This window comes from Neopsephotus bourkii, unplaced genomic scaffold (assembly GCF_033783945.1).
Source record: "Neopsephotus bourkii isolate Nb327-2 ecotype Australia unplaced genomic scaffold, CSIRO-AGI_Nbou_v1 NB_1765, whole genome shotgun sequence".
Classification (NCBI taxonomy): domain Eukaryota; kingdom Metazoa; phylum Chordata; class Aves; order Psittaciformes; family Psittacidae; genus Neopsephotus; species Neopsephotus bourkii.
Window position 1 is genome coordinate 1,474,761 of NW_026902239.1, and position 13,281 is coordinate 1,488,041.

General features: G+C 42.6%; 2 protein-coding genes across 7 annotated transcripts in view; one reads left to right on the plus strand and one right to left on the minus strand.

The window, feature by feature from the left end:
- The window catches only part of PLAGL1 (PLAG1 like zinc finger 1), a 46,840-nt gene extending 45,263 nt beyond the window's left edge, over nt 1-1,577 (plus strand). For all 6 annotated transcript variants that reach the window (XM_061378449.1, XM_061378444.1, XM_061378443.1 and 3 more), the window contains one exon: nt 121-1,577. In XM_061378449.1, the coding sequence (XP_061234433.1) occupies nt 121-1,387 (1,267 nt within the window). In that variant the 3' untranslated portion in view covers nt 1,388-1,577. The remainder of the gene's footprint in view (nt 1-120) is intronic.
- The window catches only part of ZC2HC1B (zinc finger C2HC-type containing 1B), a gene marked incomplete at its 5' end in the record, with an annotated part of 264,177 nt that overhangs the window by 249,009 nt on the left and 1,887 nt on the right, over nt 1-13,281 (minus strand). Inside the window, 5 exon segments of the mRNA XM_061378453.1 lie at nt 7,999-8,077; nt 8,904-9,053; nt 9,772-9,893; nt 11,764-11,902; nt 12,871-12,990. Coding sequence (XP_061234437.1) covers nt 8,060-8,077; nt 8,904-9,053; nt 9,772-9,893; nt 11,764-11,902; nt 12,871-12,990 — 549 coding nt within the window.

Here is a 13,281-nt window from a genome sequence, read left to right on the forward strand (position 1 = left end):
TTGTGAAAATGCCTTTCTTCAGGAGTGACAAGTTTTTCAAGTCTTATAGCTGCCAGAGTAAAGGTACTGGAGTAAATGTAAATGCAGATAACTTTTGGTTTCTATTTTTTTTTGTCTTAGGCACTCAGCCATTCATTCTCCACAGAAGTCTCACCAGTGTGGCTACTGTGAAAAGACCTTTCACAGGAAAGACCATCTAAAGAATCACCTTCAGACTCATGACCCTAACAAGATGGCCTTCAAGTGTGAAGAGTGTGGCAAGAAGTACAACACCAAGCTAGGCTATAAGAGACACTTGGCTCTTCATGCAGCCACCAGTGGGGACCTTACCTGTAGAGTATGTGCCCAGGAGTTTGGTGGTACTGAAGTTTTGCTGGAACACCTTAAAAGCCATGCAGGGAGACCAACCGGCAATACAAAAGAGAAGAAACATAAGTGTGACCACTGTGAGCGTCACTTCTATACCCGTAAAGATGTGCGGCGTCACATGGTAGTTCATACAGGCTGCAAAGACTTTCTGTGCCAGTTTTGTGCCCAGAGGTTTGGGCGGAAAGACCACTTGACTCGCCATACTAGGAAGACCCATCCACAAGAGCTGCTGAAGAGCAGGTTGCAGAATGGAGACTCAGTGGGTCTCCTTGACCAGCTTTTTCCACTAAGACTGAAACAAGATGCCAGCATACTATCCCCTTTTCCTGAAAATGTCTCTGTGCAAAATGGGCTTTTGAATAGTTCACAGTCAGAGGAATACATTCTTCATTCCCAGCCAAGCTTACCAACTGCCCTTCCTCTTGACCCTTCTCCTCACTTGCAAAGGATGGGCTGTGCAGACAGCCTTCCAGCTGTCCATACCACACCATGCTCAACAGCCATTCCTACCAACCTGAACCTGCATCAGCCTAATAAATACGACCTTAGTTCTACCTCATTTGCAGCAGGATCCCTCAAAAATCTACCGATAAAAGTGGATGTTAAAGGTTATAATGTGCATCTTCCTGAGGACCTGCCATTAACAGAACCTCAGTCTCTCCACAAAATCATTCTGGAAGAAGCTTCCTCAGGGCCTGTAGGGGATACTAACAAGTACCCAGTGCACAAGGAGACAGAGGCAGCAGCTGAAACTATGAGCCTGCCTTTCATGGATCTCACTCATGTGATGGGTTTCTGGCAGCTCCCACCAGGTGACAACCAGAACACCACTGGGGACATCACAATGGCATTTGGTCCAGAGGAGCCGTTACACAGGCTGAATGGCCTTGGCCAACAGCAAGGTCTTCAGCTAGCAACTGGCGGGATGGCCATAAACCAGCTGCATCATCTTCCCCGCTCCTTTCCATCCACTACAAATTCTGTAACATTGCCTCATTTTCATCATGCCTTCAAATAACTATCACCATGGTTTGAAGGGGTTTTTTTCCTTCTTTTTTTTAAGACTCTGCTTCTTACTTAAGGCTGTTAGGATGGGGTGGTTCTGGTTTTGTTTTGAACAAAAACTTACCCAAAATGTTTTCAAAGCGTATTATGAACATGGCTGGTAGTCAAATTCAGGATGTTAATAAACAAGAAGTTCTATTTTTCATACTACTATTAGTTTTTTAGCGTATTATGATAGTAGTAGAGCTAACCTATTTCCCTCAACACCCTCTATATTTTTGTTTCTTACCTTTTACACAAACAGCTGAATAAATATCTTCAATGATAGCAAGGCATTGTAACAGGCACAATAAACCTATGGCTGCTGCGGTAGGATAAGTAGGGTTAGGGTGAATGGGAAGAAGGGGGAAATCACAGAAAAATAATGAGCCATAAATCACAGCATATTTATACACATGGCAAATGGAACAACCGATTTATCAGCATCTCATAGATTTCTGTTAAGCATTTAATTATTGAACTTGATGAATCTTTAATTCAAATCAGAATCGTCCCAAGAATAAATCTTACCCTCTTGTTCCCCTTTTTTTAAAATGAAGGAGATCACTTTTGTGATTATGCTTGACTAGGTTTTGTTTTCTGAAGTGCACTTCAGCTGTGTGCATCATCTGTATTTTTTCCTAGGGTTGGAAATAACTACCACTTCTGCATGACTGGGTAGCAGCCAATGTTTTATGTGCAGTTGTCAGAATCGGAAGAGAATTTTCTCAAAAGTTAGAGCAAAACATTAATTTTCACTAAGAGCAGAACCTGGCAAGATATCAGATACTGTTCTTTCTCTCTCTTGTAAATCACTGAAGCATATGCTTAAATTGAAGCATCTGTTATCCCACTGGGTCAACAGTTTGATTTAACGCTCAATAATAAATAATGCTTCCTACCTAAGGGGCCTGTATTCACCTTTTGTTGATAAAAATGGCCTTTTTTAGTCCAGGAAGTGACTATTAATCATAGCCATCTGAAATGTGGATTTCTTCATGGGGGGGAGCCTGTGCCCAAGCAGGATCTCTGTGGGGCCAGGGGCAGGTCCACACAGAAGGGTTGTGGTGGTGAGCTGACACTGGGTCCTGTTTGAAACCAGGTTATGAACCTGCCTCACAAGTGTCGCCTGAAATTAGTAAGCATAATAATAGTTGAGGCCAGTTTAATCACAGGGAGTTTGCTCAGTAACACTGGGACAGCCAGAGTTGGGCTTCCAGCCTTTGTTTCTTCCAGCTTTGTTTCCTGGGGTGAATTGTCCATGTAGATTTCCAGTTTACAGTGTGTTGGTGTGACAGTCCTATCACCTGATGCATGAACTAGCAAAAGCTGCAAAAGCCATATCTGGCAGTAGATGACATTAAAAACAAACAACAACAAAACCAACACAACTCCACAACCCAACCACATTCTTCTCGGTCGCCTTTCTTGCTTAACCCATTATTATAAATAATATAAAATTAATCCTGGTTTTAGTGGATAATGCAGTTACTAAATGGATTCTGTTGCAACTAAAACAGACAGACTGTCTGAATCGGAGTAAATTCTCAAACCCCAAGAGCTACTCCTCCATTAAATAAAGAAAGAGTTAATAGTACCTAATGGCCATCACAAATACAGCCGCAAAGCATGTTCTCTTCTCCCCCATTAATCACAAGAATATTTCCAGACAGCTTCAAATCAAAAATGCTTCTTAAAGAATTGCTGTTAATGAACTACAGTGGCATTGTATGTGAACTACAATGATCTGAATATTGTTAAAATGTTATCAGTACTTGGATTAAGGAAATGTTGTATTACTGCAGTTCATGTGAGAGTGTGTTCTTCGGAGATGCTGCTGAGCGGTACTTTCTGTTATGAAAACTCCTGGCATAAGGCAAGCCAAAAGGAATTGTAAAAATCATTCGTGTAATGACAACAGCAGGAGGCAGAGCAGGTGCTGCACAGTCATGCCCAGTTAGCAGTGATTTAAATTACAAATTCCAGAATAGAGGGAAAAGGTTGCAAATGAAGTTAAATGCACAGTCTACAGCCAGGCTTGTATTTTCATCAGGACTTGGAAAGTTGTGTGTATATTCCTTTAATTCATTGTTTTCCTTGTTCGTGCAAATTGAATTCACTTGGCTTCATCTAAGCTTATGTACTTGTAAAAAAACCCACCAGATAACAAACACAACAAAAAACCCCACAAGTTCTGTAGCACTGCTTGATCATATACTGTTAATAGACATTCTGTCATTTTGGTTTGCACTTCTGTAAGAGGTGTAACTAATTACAGAAATATTTGTCGTTGAATTGAAACATGATGTTAAAATGAAAACGTTATGCAAATACTGAGCTAGACTGGAGCCCACATTCTTTCAACTGCTTGACTGCAGCCGGGTGCCTGAGCTCTGAGCTGCTAAGGGAGGTACTGCTGCCTGGTGTGTTGGTGAGAGATGCTTATCGTATGTAACTACAGGTTAACAAGTCCCATTCAAATAAGAAGAAAATAACCACTTCGATATTAAAATGCTTAAGAAGCACCTGATGGTGCCTATAGCTACACAGATCCAAACCTTAAATGTGTAACAGTACGGCTTTATCCCTTCAGTCCATTCAAATCTCTTTTTCCAGTTCTTGACATCATAAATGCAGATGAAGCTGATGATGTCTCATCACAAAGGAAGGGAAGTTATTTCAAAAGTTATGTTTGCAGGAAAATGGTTTTGTTTCAAAATTCTCACAACTCGGGAGATCCCCCAAGTCATCTAATACTTCAAAGTAGGGCTGGACTTCCCTGTAGCTTTTGTCAGGGGGACTTCTGTGAGCATTTCTGGGAGGCCAGCAGTAGCTGAGGCTCAAGAATGCTTTTTTTTTCCTAAGCAAACCAATACTTTGGGCTCAGGAGACCTTCCTGTTGTGCACCTGAATATCTCACTGGTCAAAGAACAAGTTTGCTTTTGGTGGCGGTAGGATCATAGGCCTGCCTGTGCTAAAGGAGAGGTGAGGAGACAGCAGCAAGTCTCCCTGGACTCACCTGAGGTGTCCAAGAGGGTGCGATGGTGGCAGGCAGGAATGCCTTCAGGCAGTGACAGTGGAGAAGGTAGCAAGAGCTGCAGGACATCTGTCTGGTGGCACTGCCTTTGGCTCACGCAGGGCTGCAACAGCACCAGTGAGGTGAGAGGCAGCCAGAGGCGTGGTGGAGGAAGAAGGCAGCGCAACCAGTGGCCGGTCCTCCCTCCTCTCTGGCACATCCCTCCTCTGAGTGGGAGAGGAGGATGCAAGGGCAGAGAGAAGCATGGGGAACATAGGATGGACCATAGATTAGCAGCTAAGAGACAGAACAGAAAGATCTGACTCAGACCTTGACAGAGATAAAAATACTCTTGTATCTGAACTCTGCTTGAAAAATCTGTAGAAGTGGAGCAACCTGTGCTGGTTAACAAATTACTATAATTAAATGATACCATAAAAGAGCAAAACTAATAAACATTTGTTCTCATACAAAAAAAACCTAATCTTTTTGTATATATAAAAGAAAAAGGAGCCATGTAAACTTGCAGAAATAAGGAGCTAAAATTATAGTACATAGAACAAAAGACTCTGCAGCCTCTATGTAAACAGAAGTATTGCTAGTGTTCAGTTCCCACCCCCTATCAGAAGCAACGCTCCTTTCTCTTTCCTTCAGTTTTATTTACCAACTATTGCTGTTGGGAGTCTCCCTTTTCTTAACCAGTGACTTGCTGTTAGTTCCAGAGTTTTTCACAGACAGTCTGACATAGGAGGGCATGTTCTTTGTATTAATGATCGGTTCATTTCCTCCTAACTGAATTTTTAAAGTACTGTCTTTCAACACCCCATTTCTGCCTCTATATTTTCTGTCAGATACTGGAAAATGAGCTGTGAAGTCCAACACTAATAGACACAGACAGAAAATAATGGGAGAACAACAAGAACTACAGTAAAACTTGCTCTAACTTTTCAGGATTAATTTAATTGGTCGTAAAAGACAGCGATTATGGTAACATTGCCCAGGAGAGTTTGTTGGGTTTTTTCTTCTTCTTCCTGTTTTGAATAAAAGGCTAAGCACTGCTTTAATGTATTTGGGCTACTTTAGTGCCTGCTGTTTCTAACAAGTCTAGCTCTAGGAGTTAAACTTGCTTGTCATCCTTTATCTGATCACTATTTGCTAGAGTCTGAGTAGAGTTTAATGAAACTCTGTAAAGTCTGATATTTATTATTGCTGTGTCCAACTACTTCTCATCTTCATTTACTTTGTAAACATTTAATAGGCAAGAAAATTCCTTATGCATTTTAATTGAAAGCCTTATTGGAAATTGTTGGGCTAAAAGAAACCCAACCTGTTGGAACACTGAGAGTTTATCAAGGTGATCCAAGACTGTTACGGGATCAGGTGGCCAAAAAATAAGAAGGGATCTGCCTCCACAACATTTCTGCCTTATCAATCAAGTTCTGAAAGTAATTAAAGTTTTTAATGCAAAACCGAGATTTGGTTTTAGTGTGAACTTGACGTGCTTTGAAGCTGATGCACAGCATACATGGCCATTTATCACTTACCAATCACTATCATTGATTGTTTACTGGAAGATTCTATTAAATACATTCATGAAATTAAAAAACATTCATTTGTTTTGTTCAATATATCAAAGTAAAGCATTTGGGGGAAAAAATTAATCACATGATACCGGATCTCCCTACATTTTCTTAAAACCATTGGAGACGCCACTGGCAATATCCCTCCCCTTTGTAGGCAATCAGTTAATTACACTTCAGCAACTGATACAGATAATCTCACGACTTTAAAAAGGACAGCATAAGAAGCTTTGTGCCTGGGGGGGAAGAGGGAGAGAAGACAGTGAACTTCAGTTTGCTGATTTTATTTAACGTGGTAGCTGTAGCACTTCAGGTGGAAGAGGTGCTGGAAGACTTAGGTGCTTAAGGTCTTCTATAATGCATCAGAGGAAAACTTTAACACAGCCTTGCTGATCAGCCACTCTATCTTCTGTTGTGCATTTGCAGTCTGAAAGCAGCAACAAGCCATATACTTGTTACTTGTATAGAAACTGCTGGTATAATTTACTCCACATTATCTAAGAAGATCAAACCGTAATCCTTGGGAAGGTTTATGGATGGAGCAGCTCATCCTGGAAACTACTTCCAGGCACATTAAGAATGAGAACATTTATTTGCACCACTTGAAGCCAGTTTCTCTCACTTGCTTTCTCAGCTGAAAAGCACTCTTGGGTAGCACTAGAACTGATCTCTCACTTGCCCAGAGTGCTCTGTAAAAGCACCTGGCAACACTCAAGTTTTACAGAAGATGCAGTTGCCAACAGCTCAGCACCTACAAGCCCACACAGGCCAGTTACTTCCACAGTTCCCAGGGACATAAAGAACTCTGTCCTGTGTTTTGGATGCTAGTGTGGGGTGTCTCTGCTGGGGACCTGCTGGAAGCACTGGCTGTCCTAAGCCTCTAAACTGGCTGCAAAAACAATTCCAGCAATTCCTGGACTCACCAGTGTCCATAGGGAAAGAGGTGTCTCCTCTCCAAGCCTGTCAAGCCCCCAGTTTCAGAGTTCAGTGGCTAAATCTTGAGAGCAGTGATGGCATCAATAAATCCCTATTGGTCTGCAAGACTTCACATGATAACCATAAAAGTTACTACACTGTTAACACAGTCACAAGTAATCAGGGGAGTGGGGAACACCAGATGAGAGCACTGGGTACTGTCAATAGTTTTTGCTGTAGCTGGCAAAGTCAGGGAGGTCAGTAGTGTCAACGGTGGACTGTGGACTTAACGCTCCCATGCCCATTGCAATCCTCCCAACAGCCACTGAGCATCTGCAATCAAGGCAGAAAAACTCCACATAAAAGGACCCTGCAAAGACTATGAGTCTCTGCAGCAGACTGTTTGTACATGTTAGTATTCATCTCACCATCTAAGTAAGCACTTTTATAAGCTCATCTCTCCTGCTCAAGATGTGTTGCCAGCTACAGGGAACACCTTGGCTATGTTCCCTCCCAGTATCTCATATTCTGCAGTCATATGCATCTCACAGGGGTGCAAGATGCTGATCATCTGAGCCACCCCCTTGCACAAAAGCACCACAATCCCCTTATGCAAGGGCTGGAAGCTTTTTTTTGCTGCTCGGACATGGCTCTGCATGGCCCAAGACGGGAAAAACACTTGAACTGCATGGTCTGAAGAGCAGAAGCACCAAACACCATAGTCTGGGAAAGTAAACGTTACAGAGAAGAAAGAACCTCCACACCATCATCCTGACATACTGAAATGGATGCTGGCATCTTCCTCACTTGGAAGCACATGGTGAGAGCATGAGATGGGCTACCGAGGTTTGCATTACCAATATTCTCAGCAGCCTATACTGGGGACATGAGGAGCTCTGCAAGTTTTCAGTGCAGTTGATTGATTCAGTTAATGCAAAGAAGTTCATACTGCAAACACAAGTATATCAACAAGCATATCAAGTATGATATCAACAAGATATTGTACATACACAGAAGCACACAAGGTCCTTTTATGTTATAAAGTTGAAATAATAAAAATAAATAATTTCTTACCCAAATGCTCCTGAAGACTTTTGTCCAGTTGATGCACCCAAAGATTTTCTGGGTTTCTGTACTATTCCTGAAGAGGTCTCTGCAGATCATTGTTAAAACAAAACATCATAACCCACATAAATTCAACATGAAACCCAGAAATGTAGGGATCAAAGATACTGATACAAAGAGCAGTATGTGTTATCATTTGTAGATTATACTGCAAATAACCATTAAAATAACATTGTAAAACATCTTCTAAACATAGACTGAGTACAGGTCATGATTACCAGTAGCAATGGGTGCTAACAAACACATTATATAGTATTCTGCTTAGAGGGAACTGTTTTAGGGATGTAGCAATGTTAATTTTAAGGCTGAATCAACAAGGGGAAATTCATATAGAACAAACAATATAAAAGTTTGATGCTTCATCTAAATAGACTTAAGATACAGAAGACTGAATGAATCTTAAAATTGAAGATTAAGGGTTATGAAGTCCTTTATGGGACAGAAGAAACCTCACACCCAGACTGCATATTTTAGTTCCATATAGACAATTCTGTTTGAGGAGCTATAACTGAAAAGGCTAAGAAGTGCCTCCTGAGTACCTGCATGCAAACCTCTGTTGTTTGCACTCAGCAGAATAGATGAGGATGATGACTGGTCAAGCCATTTAACATCAACAACATCAACTTGGAAATTTTTGACCTTTCTCATTTCTGACAAGTGTTGTACAGAAATGAGGTTACGATTTCATATCCTGGGCTTGAGAAAAAGAAACAAAAACCAACCAAACAAACCCCAAACCAACCAAAATAAAGAAATACATACATAAAAAATAGATCAATTTTTTTATTCTATCAGAGAACTGGATTCCAAAGCCCAGGATATGCTCTAAAAATGCCAACCCCTAACTCCAATACATCAGAGTTTCTTATGAGAAAAACATAGACATAGCTAAATGAACTCCTACCTGGCCTAGGTTTGTCTGTACTGGCACCTTCTTGTGCTCTCTTCTGAAGCGGTAATGCAGCAGCTGCTGGGGGTTTGCTCTGAGTCACCGGTTGCTTGCCCTGGGGAAAGAAGATCCACAGTCCACACTGAACTCCCGCAAGAGCCTGGTGAAAACTCCAAACTGCTGCTGAAGCAGTGCCAGGAAGAAACGGGGAAAAAGGTGCACCCCCTCTCACTTGGAAGCTTTTTTCCTGCCCAACATATGTAAAAGAGTAGTAAGATTTTCAAGCACATTAAAGAGAATCAGTACCCTCCTAAAGGAACTGCTTACATTAGTTTGAGGGTTTTTGTATAAATTAGGTGCTCACTTCAAGAGACTGCTGATGAGCTCCACTTTGCTGATCCCCAAAGGGGCTTAGCCCTTTGGCCTTGTGTCTAGCCACCAGGGAATAAAGCATCTATACATCTGCAGGGAACAGCAAACCTGCCAACAGCAGGGAGCCCTAATGAGCAGGAAGAGCTTTCTCTATGTATTGCAAAAGCTGACAGGTTCCTGCTTCCCTACAGCTGTTTCCCTGGAATCCATTCATGGAACAGTCTGAAGAAACTGGTGACCAACTTTCTTGTACTACCATAGTCTATCATTTTTTGTATAACTGGAGAGAAGAGACTTCAGTTTGGGGAAACCCTAGGCTGATATTCACCATGTACCTTGTCTTAAGAGTTTACCAACTTCCCTGGAGCCTGAACTTTTATAATATAGGTCTTTACTCACCCTAAGCTACAGTTTAGCAAATTTGCCTCCAGGACAAGGCAAGTGTGACTGTGTTTGCTTACCACTGGTCTAGTGGTCTTTGCAGCAAAGGCACGGCGGATGGCTTGTTCTTCGCAGAACTCCATGTGCCTCTCTGCTGCAGCTTCATTAAATCTTCGTCAGCAGTGTGGACACTGAATATAATCTGGCCATAAGAAAGGAACAACTTGAGTCAGTTTATACACTACAGGAGAAGGACTGCCTTGCTTTACTGGAGCACTCAAGATGCAGTTCAGAACCTTGCACCATCAGCAGATGACTGTGGTGAGCTCCCATCAGCTCCCAAAGTACAAACTTAGGAGAACTACAAAAACCTCCTCTTGAAAAGCACTTGGGATCCTAAAATACATGCTTACGGTATTGAACCAGCAAACAGTATTTGCTTTCAAAAATAAATCCCTGGGGACTGATACAAGCAGATTTTATTATCTTTGTCCTATTCCCACCCCCAATGTCACAATTAACAAGTCTGCAGAAAAAGCATTATTCAGAAGTTCCTGGAGCAGTCAAACCCAATGATTTTAAGACTTTTGGAGACTGGTCATCAAGATTTCTCTTTTGCAAAGCACTGCTGAAGAAGTTGTGCCCCACCAGCAGAGCCACACCCAAGAGCCAGGTTCCTGGGTGTGAAGCAGCACTGTGAAGAGCACACAGCAGTGCTTTTTACAGAGTCAGGTTTGAGTGTTACAGTTCTGATTCTAGTAAAAGCTATTCAGTGACATTTATCGCTGGTGCAGTCCTACCTGTTTCAATGAACAGTCAATGTTCAGGGTCAAGACAGTCACATTCAGCCCTTTCACCCCCCTCTCCATTCTCAGATCTCTCCCCCCTGACCAATACTGACCAGTACAGAACAGCCCAAGTGTCATTATCCTAATATTACAGATACAGTATCTTTACCAATTGCTTCTCTCAGTAAGATCCCAGAAAAGGTGGCCCAAGCAGCCACTGAAAGCCAGCTCCAGACCAGCAGCATGGGCAAAATGGTTCTGAATGCAGGGGAGAAGATGAGACAGAGCAGATGCTTTCTGGGTCTGTCAGGGGGACCTGGCACTTTAGGGGAGATCAGGGAGCTTTAGGCTCTATCAGGAGGAGGAGTAGAAGGAAGGGGAATACCTCTCTCTCCTCCCCATTATCCATGGGTCCTGTAGTACAGGGTGTAGTACAGGATATACAGGATATACATCCTCACTAGGCCCCTCAGCAACATGTCTTTCCTAAAAAGCAGTTCTCCAGTTCCTTTCTCCACAGCCACCACTGTTCTTGCACAGCTCAGTTTCCTCCAAGAGGGAGAAGGAAAGGGAGGAGTTAGACAAGAAATGACAGGAGTCATTAAGGAGTTCACCAGTGGAAGTTCAGAGAGGAGCTTGACCCCAATCAAGGAAGGAAGAGGTGTCCAGCTGCTTATACTGCATTGCTGCCATGTACTAGTGGAGAAAGGCTGGAATCACAGCAGCTGGTTTTGCTATCAGTCAATAATTCCTGCTCTGGAAGTAAGCTCAGAGAGCCCCCCCTTCCTTTCCTGCCCTCCACCTTCCTAATGCAGGCAGGACTCCACTAGGACCCTTTCCAAGACTGCTCCCACATTTCATAAATCACATCTCATGAGAAGTATTGGCTGTATGTGCTTCTTTTTGGATCCGTAACTTCTACCATGGTGAGCTCTGTGCCGAGACCACACCTGATATTAGTAGTAAACCAGACCCGTCTTTTTCTAAATGACTTCCCTTGTCTGCACAGCTGGGTGGGGAAGGGGATGGTAGAAAAACCACCACATGGGAGTGGGGAAGCCTGTGGGCACTACAGTTGTTCTGGATGGTGAGGGGTGAGCTTTCTCCTCCTCCCCATCACCTCTGCATTGCATTCCTACTCAATTTAAGCCAAGAAATGAAACTAACGTTCACATTGTGTTGTGCCAGGGGGTGCCAAGTGAAGCCCAGCAGTGGATAATAAGAGATCACCGCTTTACCAACTATCAGTACAGGAATGGCAATAAGATAAAGTAGACCACAAACCTGGGTTGATGCTTGGTGGGGGAGGAGGTGGAAGAGGGCTGCCCTCCTTCAGAGCTTTTGTGACCTGCTTGGCTGATCGAATAGCATTAATAAAATCCTCATGGTGCTGCCTCCAATTAGATTTCTTCTCTGGCTGTTTCTGTAATGGGAATAAAGGAAGGCACAAACTATATTTCCCCATTGCAAGGGACAAAGAAATATCTTAGGGTGAGGGTTTTTCCTTTCTGAGGGAAAGGAAAATATTACAGAAAAAGAAATTTACATTTTAAAAGCCGAATTAACCCTTTGCTGTCTACTGACAGCACCTGAAGATGGGTAAAAGAACAATGCACTCAAACAAAACACCGAGGTTGCAGCAGACCAAAAGGTGCTTAAGAGGGACCAGAATTGACACTATCACCCACACCTTCCCTTCTCCTCTGCTTGACAGATTCTTCTTCTTGCTTTAAACCTCTGTGCACTTCTGTTTCTTTCCATAACTGATTTTAAAGGACATTTGATGTCAGCCTGCATGGATACCAAATCGGCAGCAATTTGACATCTCTGGGTAAAATCACACGCATGCATATCCATATGTATTTCCCTCCTCCCCAGCAATGCATGAAAAGAACCTTGTTCCAGTAACAGCTTAAGCTTTTTGCCCTCCAGTTTTGTAAATAAGTTAAATTTAAATACATTTTTAAACCCTTGAGTTCAATAGCAATGAATCTCCATAGCTCCATCTGCAGATCCGGGCTACTGGCAGCTCTCAGGTACAGCCTGGGGCATTAATGCACCAACCACACTGGATCACTCTATTTCAGATTTAAGAGCAAGCTGACAGAGACTCACATAGTCTTTAAAATACGTGCACAAGCATTTCCTGGTCGAGCAGAGACACTTAACGTGCCCAGAGTAGTCACAACACCTACTGGTTTGGCTTCTGAAGGGGGAAATATCCTCAAACACTAGCGGCACAGGGAGGGGGAGGAAAGAATTTGGCACCAAGTCAAGCACATATGTGAGACTCATCCACAACATCCAGGCTTTGTCCTCAGAGGAAACAATAGCATTACTGATGAAAGACTTCATCTGAAGATAACACACAAGCTTCAATTTCAATTATACCTTTTGTGGGTGCTGCTTCCTAATGGTCATGATTTCTGTTCCCTGCAGTCTCTGCTTCATAGAGCTGAAGGGCTTGCGCTTCTTGTTGAAGACTTTCCTGCATATTGGATCATGTCTCAGCTGCGATGCAAAGCAAGAAAGTCATTTATAGGTTGAAGTCACTCTTTGTTAGCAATGCTTCCTTACTCAGGCTTTAAAATCACTGCTCTTCAGCAGCAGGAGCTGAAGCAGTATTTATTTCAGGTTCAGTTTAACTCCTAAAGGATTTCAGCAAAACTTTGAAGAGCTGTCCAAGTACAGCTGCAGTTCCACACAAATAAGGAATAGAAGCCATTTCCAGTTCTGCTCAGGGACATGCTGGAGGCCAGCACAAATAATGACTTGCAGAGAAGAATAGACTGGGGCTGTGAA